General features: G+C 30.6%; 1 protein-coding gene across 1 annotated transcript; it reads left to right on the top strand.

Moving 5' to 3' along the window:
- The first annotated feature begins 381 nt into the window (after nucleotides 1–381).
- On the top strand, nucleotides 382–2027 carry LOC131622960 (F-box/kelch-repeat protein At3g23880-like). Its single transcript, XM_058893967.1, has 2 exons — nucleotides 382–1637; nucleotides 1931–2027. Exons 1-2 carry the CDS (start codon nucleotides 382–384, stop codon nucleotides 2025–2027), a joined length of 1353 nt encoding a protein of 450 aa, XP_058749950.1.
- The last annotated feature ends 7717 nt before the right edge of the window (nucleotides 2028–9744 follow it).

Genomic DNA, 9744 nt, shown 5'->3' with positions numbered 1-9744 from the left:
GTTGAATTTAAAAAATATTATTTTGAGATGTAGTTATTGAACGAGTGTAACTCGTGGTGTAACTCTTCGGGTGTAATTTGATCCCTCCTCATATATATATATATATAATTGATGTTAGTTATTAATTACTATGTTTGTGGTTTTTGACTTACCTAATAATTATTTTTCTTGTCATTAATTTATATGTTAAAGGAAAATATACAAAATAGTTAAAATCGTAAAAATAAATTTTTTTTTTATTTTACTTTATTTAATAAAATATGATTTTTTTCATTTATTTTAGTTAATACTTTTTCTCCTGTTTTCTTTTCATTTTTCAATCTTCTTCTAGCTCCTTTGGAAATATTGTTTCATAACTTCAACTTTAATGCAATTGCCCCAATGGATATTCCTCATATTAAGAAGAAGCTTCAATCCAGAATATCTTTGCATGCGTTGTTTGTTCCTCTTGAGCTCATCACAAAAGTCCTCTCGCTCCTTAGTGTGAAATCTATCCAACGATTCAGGTGCGTTAGCAAATCATGGAACACTTTCATCTCCGAATCATTTTTTTGCAAAATGCACCTTAAGATATCATCTCAAAATCCACATTTTATACTATCAATTCCAGAATACCCTTTGACTTGTGTGGTATCAGTACTTGTTCATCGATTGATTGAAAACCATTCGATGACTGTTGTCGGTGAAACTTGCTTGAGTCTTAAATGGGGAATTCGTGAGGTTGTTGGTTCCTGCAATGGATTGTTATGTGTACTTTTCAATTCTATAACAAATGAAAAAACGAAGTACAAGTTCTGCTTATGGAACCCAGCAACAAGAACAATATCTGAAAAATTAGAATTTTTTTGTGACTATGAGCCTTTATTTGGCCCTATCAAGTTCAGTTTTGGTTGTGATTATTTAACAGGAATATATAAGATAGTGGCACTTCATACCCAACAAAATGAAGACGGTGAGAGCAATGACGATACTTGGATAAGCAAGGTGAGAGTTTTCAATTTAGGTGACAATTGTTGGAGAGATATTCAAAGTTTTTCGTCGGTTCCTCTAATTTGGAATAAGGGTGTGCATTTGAGTGGGACTATTAATTGGTTATCTATTCACGGTGCCTACATATCCTTGTGCGATGGAGAAAGATTTAGAGCTTTAATTCCAGATGTTAAACAGTTGGTGATTGTTTCGCTTGATCTTTCGACAGAAACATACAAAACATTTTTGCTGCCTAACGATTTTATTGAGGTACCGTGCTTTGAGCCATCTCTCCGTGTTATGATGGACTGCCTTTGTTTTTCACATGATTTTAACAAAACTGAATTTGTTGTATGGCAAATGAAGGAGCTTGGAGTCCAAGAGTCTTGGACTCAATTATTCAGAATTGAATATTTTAATCTTCAGTTGAATAACCCTCCCATTGAAGTTGACTTTTTTTATGTCGAATACATGAAATGCGAGATTCCATTATTGCCGTTGTATATTTCGAAAGATGGAAATACATTGATATTGGCACATGATTCAATTAACGCAGTAATTATCTATAATCAACTAGATAATACTGTAAAGAGAACTAGAATTTCCAATAAAATAGACTGGTTCACGGCAGTTGATTATGTTGAAAGCTTGGTTTCAACTGATTGGAGGTAAGTTCTTTTAAACCTATATAATTTATTTATGTTTCTTAAAAAAATTTATGATAACATTATGTGAATATTTTACATGTGATAATAGCTTAGGTTAATTAAGATGTAAAATGATTATATATTATACCTGTTAATCTACTGATAGATACAAGCAAGTGACAAATTTGAAAATATTTATGGTATAGGTTTTTTGGACTTATAAATCTACTGATAGATGAGAACAAGAAAAACTATAACTATATTTTTATTGTTTCACTTCTAGTCTAATTAATTTATTTTTTTTTGAATTATAGATATGGAGAAGGAGATAGAGATGAAGATGATGATGAATATGAAGATCAATTAAGTGACATTGATATTGGGTTTGGTGGATGGACTGGTGCATACTAGATTATGATTATGTATCATAATCTAAGTATAGGAAGGAAGCAGGGAATAATAATCTTCATTTTTTATATTTGGATAGAGGGAAATATATGCAGCAACATATTTGTAATGGTATATGCAAGCTCTTACGAGTGTTAGTTTACTTGTTTCTTTCAATATTGTGGCATGAAGGAGTTATTTATTTTGAAGAGAATCTTGGATCATCTACACTTTAATTTTTCGAAGTATTATTTCTGTATGATGAGTTCAGCTTCTTCACAGTTTTAGATATTTTTCAATGATATGCAGTTTAACTTTAATGGTTCCACTTGAACACGTTTGTATGTGTACTTCTAATTTCCACATATTATGTGATCTCAACATTTGTGATCTCTTTACTACAAAATTGGAAATTTGAATTATTGATGCAAAGTGAATTACCTCGTACAGATGATTCAATCTCAATTTTTTAAATTTGTTTTTTTATGCTTTAATGTTTTATAGATCTATTCCTATGGAAATACTTAAGAGGAAATATCTTCATCCAGTAGTTAGCTATTGCAAACATTACACTCTTCACCAATTAGAATTTGCATGTATAAGAAAGCAGTCTAGTATACACTACTACAAATATTATATTTTTTGACGAATCTTTTATCTCAGTCAGAAAAAACGAGGTATTATGCATATGCGCGTAATGTTTTATTTTTTTATAATAGTTAAAATAACACATTCCCTCATTTTTTAAAAACCAAGGGGAAAAATAAATCAGGACACGCTTCAAATTCTAACTTTTGTAGTTTATGTTTTTATTTGTTTATAAGTGTAAACTAAATGAACTAATATTTCGGTTTTTAGATATAACTGAGAGATCAAATAATCAGATTTCATTATAAAAGCACTCGTCAAACAGAATTTAACCTAATCCTTACTTATATGAAGCCGTTTCAAACTCACATGCATCATTCTTTGAGATGGATTGCAAGATAGAAAAAATCTTCAATGTTTTTCTGCCCTTGCAATCTATCTCACATAATGGTGTTGATGTTGTTGTTGTTGTATTTTTGCTCAATTGATATATATATATATATATATATATATATATATATATATATATATATATATATATATATATATATATATATATATATATATATATGCAAGTATAGAAAATCAATCTTGCTTTAAAGATTTGTTGACCTGTCCAACCAAAGAAATAGTACGACATTCCTGTACTTATCTCTCTTCAAACAAACACACTGCTAAAAAATGGTGAATTTGAATGCAAAGTTCTGACATTCAAGCATCATTCTTTTAGAAGTTGGAACTTAAACAGAGAAGAGAGCTTAACCTTTGAAAAGATTTGTTGTAAAAAAATTATCTTAATATTTTGTGTAAATAATATACTATTTTTAAAAAAATAATTATTCACCTCAATTTTAATCCAAAACTGAGGTGATAATTTAAAGGATATGATAATTTGCCCCGGTTTTATAGCTAAATCGAGGGGTATAATAATCATATTTTACTATAAAAACACTCGCTAAACAGGTTTTACCCTAATCGTTAATAATATGAAGTCACCCCAAAGAGAGGAGATATTTACCACCGCTACAACATATCTATTGGATGAATTGCAAATGCAGAAAATAAAAAAAATTCATTTGTCCTGGAAACAGGTCTCTTGCATCTTGCTCGGGACCCCTAGCATCTAAATCTTGATATCATGGAAGATTTGTTTCATACAATGTATTTTTAATATTTTGTGAAAATAATGTAATTAAAAATAAAATAAAATGCACATTCACCTTGGTGATTTGTCATGACCAAGGTGATAGTTAAGCGTTATTTTCTATACTATATATACCGACCTTAACAAATCTTTGTCATCCATTTAATGATTATCAATGCTCAAGATGCTGCGATTAGTGATCTGCATGAAACATATGGGACATCCATTATAAAAGCATACTGAATATTGAAAATCAAACCTAAATGAAACATATGAAGCGCTTGAAACCTAAAGACGCTTCGAAAAGATATCTATGAAGGATTACAAGAGCAAAAAATTTCCTAGGTTCAAGGTTTATTTTCTTATTCGAATCGAAAATGATTTGATTTTTGATATTAGTTATCTTACCCTTTTTTTTCATCAGAAACAATTGCATGTAAGATCCAACAGAAGATCTTTCCCAAGATTCAATAATTCAAAGATCTAAAGTCTAAATCTTGAAGGAATTTGATTTTTATCTTGAACTTTAAGGAATTTGACTTTTATTTTAATTTTATCTTTTCTGGGTAAACAATGTAACATCTTTAAAACAATATTAATAATAATCATATCTCTCAATTTTTTGAATAAACCGAGACACAAGATACACTAGTTTTAAAAATAATAAAAGTGCAGTTGCTGGGGTTCGAACCCATGTGCATATAACTATACCCCTCGATTTTTTAATCACTGAGGTGTTAAGTGGGAAATTTTTATGACGCCCTTCATTACCTCGCTACTTTATCCGAGGTAAATTGCATTTCGTATCTGAGGTTAAAAGTGTTATTTGTTGTAGTGGTACTCCATTGATTTAATCTCACAAACATCTTATCAATTAATGGAGCACAAATAGCTATCGATAACTTTCTGCTAGCCAGTGGAACCCCCAAGTATTTAAAAGGCAGGGTACCGATAGCAAAACCAGTTTCCTTTTGAATAAGTAGATAGACCTCCTCATCTATACCTCCAAAGTAGATTTTGATTTTTGGAGTACTAACTTTCAACCCAGTAGCAGCAGAAAAATATCTGAACTTATCCATTATCAACCTAATTAAATCTAGGTCTCCTCTCACAAACATCAATAAATCATCAACAAAGCATAGGTTAGTGATCTTCACCTTATCACACTTTGAATGGAAGTTGACGTTAGGAGTCAAATCCAGTCCTTGCAACATTCTATGCAGATATTCCATAATCATAACAGACAGAAGAGGTGAGATGGGATCACCTTGCCTCAAACCTCTTTTTGCATTTAAAATTCTAGGAGGCATATCAATAATAGAGAATCTATATAAGACAATAATAACACAAGCCAAAATCCAATTTATAAAAGTTTGAGGGAAACTAAGTTCAGCTATAATGTGAATAGAGCAGGTCATTCAATAGTATCATATGTCTTTTGGATGTCCATCTGGATCATACACATTGGAGAACTATTTGTCCTTCCGTAGCCCCTTATCAATTCTTGAGACAACATGATATTATCATGAATAATTTTCCTGGAACAAAAGTTGATTGGCTGTCAACAATAACTTCATTAATCATTTCTCCCAATCTGGCTGTGAGAATATTTAAGATAATTTTGTAAATCATGCTGTAGCAGGAATAGGTCTCAATTCCTTAATAGTTTAGGCATTAGATGACAAGGAAATCAATGTGACAAGAGAGCAGTTAACAACAACATACATTTTACTAGTAGTACAAAATTCCATGATAGCCTCAATAACATCTTTTTTAACTATTTGCCAAGTGGATTTAAAGAAGAAAGAGTTGAAGCCATAAATCCCTGGAGCTTTAGTATTCCCAAGGCAGTTTATTACCTAACCTGATAGCAGGTACATCGATTCCTTTTAACTCAGCTACCTTAGCCCCCACCAAAATAGTGTAGAAATCAAGGATTTCTTTTTCAATGGAATCTTGAGTACTAAGCAAGGACCCATCCAAGGATGCAAGGGTATGTAGCCCCTTATGTTTATTCCTTTCTTTCACTGATGCATGAAAATATGAATTATTATTGTCCCCTAGCTTGAGCTAGTTTATTTTTGTCGTTTGCATTAAAATAGATTCCTCAATCTGATTCAATTGAACTACTTGATGTGTATAATGCTTCACTTGTTCAATAGCCTAGTTGTCAAAAAAGTGGGGTTGAAGATATTCTTGTGCTTGCAAGAGATATTTCCTAGCTCTCTGAATTTGGACCTGAATAAATGTGAACTTCCTGTTAAGAGGCTTAATGATGGGTTGAAGTCTTCTAAGCTTCATCCATAGTTCGTATATAGCAATCCCCCTAATATTATTCTGCCAACTACTATCCACAATCTGCATATAGGATGTGTCTTGTGTTACAAAATTCCAAAATTTGAAAAAAGATCTTATTTGAGTAAGTTGCTGCCTCAACCATATCTTTTTAGGAGCATGGTCAGAAACACTTAGAGCAGAAACTTCCATTGTGATATCCTGATACGTTAAAAGTCATTCAACATTCCCAACACTATGCCAGTTTTTTTAATAACGCTATTTTAAATATTTAATAGTGCTTGTACGCGCTATTAAAGCCCTTGCTATTATATGTAAGCTACTTATGATAGCGCTTTTAAGCATTATTAAAAGGAAAAGCATTAATAGCATTTCGTTAAAAATGCTATCATATCCTAATAAGAGCGATATGGCAACAATTTTTTTAATAGGATTTAATAGCCTTTTCTTAAAAAAGCGCTATTATAAACTATATAATTAATAGCATTTTTATAAAGCTCGCTATCATTGACCCAACTTTTTATAGCACTTTCTTAAAAGTGCTATTAAATGCCCCCTTTTTATATAAAAAACAAAATTGTTGGAGAATTTTATAATACAACAAAAATGCACACAATAATTTTTTCAAAATCCAAATATTGAAAAAACTCATTAATGAATAACCTATTCTATAAGATGATCATTTAATTATTCATAAATTCATTAAATATTAGCACTTTCGCACCATTCTAAAATTAACATTGCATACATATCATCGTGACTTTTATTAAATATAACAACTCCTACTATACTACAGAACTTCGTAATGTTTATATAGTATTGCACATGAAAATCTCCCAAAATACCAAATTTTGCAAGTTTAATGAACTTCTTGTTTTTTATGTAGTATAACACACGAAAATCTTCCAAAATACCAATGTATGCAAGTGTAACGAACTTCGTGACTTTTATGTAGTATAGCACACAAAAATCTTCCAAAAGACTAAATTTTGCAAGTTTAACATACTTCGTGACTTTTATGTAGTATAGCACACGAAAATTTTCCTAAACACCAATGTATACAAGTTTAACAAACTTCGTGACTTTTATGTACTACAGCATACAGAAATCTTCCAATAACAAAATTTTGCAAGTTTAACAAACTTCCTGACTTTTATGTATTATAGCACACAAAAATCTTCCAAAATACCAATATATGCTAGTTTAACGAGCTTCGTGACTTTTATGTAGTATAGCAGACGGAAATCTTCCAAAAGACTAAATTTTGCAAGTTTAACATACTTCGTGACTTTTATGTAGCAAAGCACAATAAAATCTTCCAAATTACCAATGTATACAAGTTTAACAAACTTCGTGAATTTCATGTAGTATAGCATACGAAAATTTTCCAAAATACCAATGTATACAATTTTAACGAACTTCAATACATTTATGTAATATGGCACACAAAAATCTCCCAAAATACCAAATTTTGCAAGTTTGACGAACTTCGTGTTTTTTATGTAGTATAGCACACGAAAATCTTCCAAAATACCAATGTATGCAAGATTAACGAACTTCGTGACTTTTATGTAGTATAGCACACGGAAATCTTTCAAAAGACTAAATTTTGCAAGTTTAACAAATTTCGTGACTTTCATATAGTATAGCACACGAAAATTTTCCAAAATACCAATGTATACAAGTTTACGAACTTCGTGACGTTTATGTAGTATAGCACACGAAAATCTCCCAAAATACAAAATTATTACAAGTCGAACTTCTTGTTTACAAACTTAGTGACTTTTATGTACTATAGCATACAAAAATCTTCCAAAATACCAATGTATACAAGTTTAACAAACTTCGTGACGTCTATGTAGTATAGCACACGGAAATCTCCCAAAATACCAAATTTTGCAACTTTAACGAACTTCGTGACTTTTATGTAGTATGCACACAAAAATCTTCCAAAATACCAATAATTGCAAGTTTAACGAACTTTGTGACTTTTATGTAGTTTAGCACACGAAAATCTTCCAATAGACTAAATTTTGCATGTTTAAAGAAATTCGTGACTTTTATGTAGTATAGCACACGGAAATCTTCCAAAATAACAATGTATGCAAGTTTAACTAACTTCGTGACTTTTATGTAGTATAGCACACGAAAATCTTCCAAAACACTAAATTTTGCAAGTTTAACAAATTTCGTTACTCTTATGTAGTATAGCACATTAAAATTTTCCAAAACACCAATGTATACCAGTTTACGATTTTCGTGACGTTTGTGTAGTATATAGCACACGAAAATCTCCTTAAATACTAAATTTTACAAATTAACGAACTTCGTGTTTTTTATATAGTATTGCACACGAAAATCTTCCAAAATACCAATTTATGCAGGTTTAACGAACTTCGCGACTTTCATGTAGTATAGCACACGAAAATCTTCCAAGAGAATAAATTTTGCAAGTTTAACAAACTTCGTGACTTTTATGTACTATAGCATACGAAAATCTTCCAATGACAAAGTTTTGCAAGTTTAACAAACTTCGTGACTTTTATGTATTATAGCACACGAAAACTTGCAAAATACCAATGTATGCTAGTTTAACGTACTTTGTGACTTTTATGTAGTATAGCACACGGAAATCTTCCAAAAGACTAAATTTTGCAAGTTTAACAAACTTCGTGAATTTCATGTAGTATAACACACGAAAATTTTCCAAAATACCAATGTATACAAGTTTAACGAACTTCGTGACATTTATGTAGTATGTCACCCAAAAATCTCCAAAAATACCAAAATTTTCAAGTTTAACGAATTTCTTGTTTTTTATGTAGTATAGCACATGAAAATCTTCCAAAATACCAATGTATGTGAATTTAACGAACTCTGTGACTTTCATGTACTATAGATCACGAAAATCTTCCAAAAGACTAAATTTTGCAAGTTTAACAAACTTCGTGACTTTTATGTACTATAGCATACAAGAATCTTCCAATAGACCAAATTTTGCAAGTTTAACAAACTTCGTGACTTTTATGTATTAAAGCGCATGAAAATCTTCCAAAATATCAATGTACGCTAGTTTAACCAACTTTGTGACTTTTATGTAGTATAGCACATGGAAATCTTCCAAAAGACTAAATTTTGCAAGTTTAACAAACTTCAGGTTTTTTATGTAGTATAGCACACGGAAATCTTACAAAATAACAATGTATGCAAGTTTAACAAACTTCGTGACTTTTACGTAGTATAGAACACAAAAATCTTCTAAAAGACTAAATTTTACATGTTTAACAAACTTCAGGACTTTTATGTTGTATAGCACACGGAAATCCTCCAAAAGACAAAATTTTGCAAGTTTAACAAACTTCGTGACTTTTATGTATTATAGCACATGAAAACATTCAAAATACCAGTGTATGCTAGATTAACGAACTTCATAACTTTTATGTAGTATAGCACACGGAAATCTTCCAAAAGACTAAATTTTGCAAGTTTAACAAATTTCATGACTTTCATATAGCATAGCACACGAAAATTTTCCAAATTATCAATGTATTATAGCACACAAAAATCTCCCAAAATACCAAATTTTGCAAGTTTAACGAACTTCGCGTTTTTTAAGTAGTATATAGCACACGAAAATCTTCCAAAATACCAATATATTCAAGTTTAACGAACATCGTGACTTTTATGTAGTATAGCACACGAAAATCTTCCAAA

Source organism: Vicia villosa, unplaced genomic scaffold (genome assembly GCF_029867415.1).
Source record: "Vicia villosa cultivar HV-30 ecotype Madison, WI unplaced genomic scaffold, Vvil1.0 ctg.000045F_1_1_3, whole genome shotgun sequence".
Lineage (NCBI taxonomy): Eukaryota > Viridiplantae > Streptophyta > Magnoliopsida > Fabales > Fabaceae > Vicia > Vicia villosa.
The sequence above is the reverse complement of the archived record's forward strand: the minus strand, read 5'-3'. Positions and strand labels throughout refer to the sequence as shown.

Coding starts and splice junctions, on each gene's coding strand:
- LOC131622960 (XM_058893967.1), top strand. CDS start 382: ATGGATATTCCTCATATTAAGAAGAAGCTTCAATCCAGAATATCTTTG. Junction 1,638..1,930: donor TTGGTTTCAACTGATTGGAG/GTAAGTTCTTTT, acceptor TTTGAATTATAG/ATATGGAGAAGGAGATAGAG.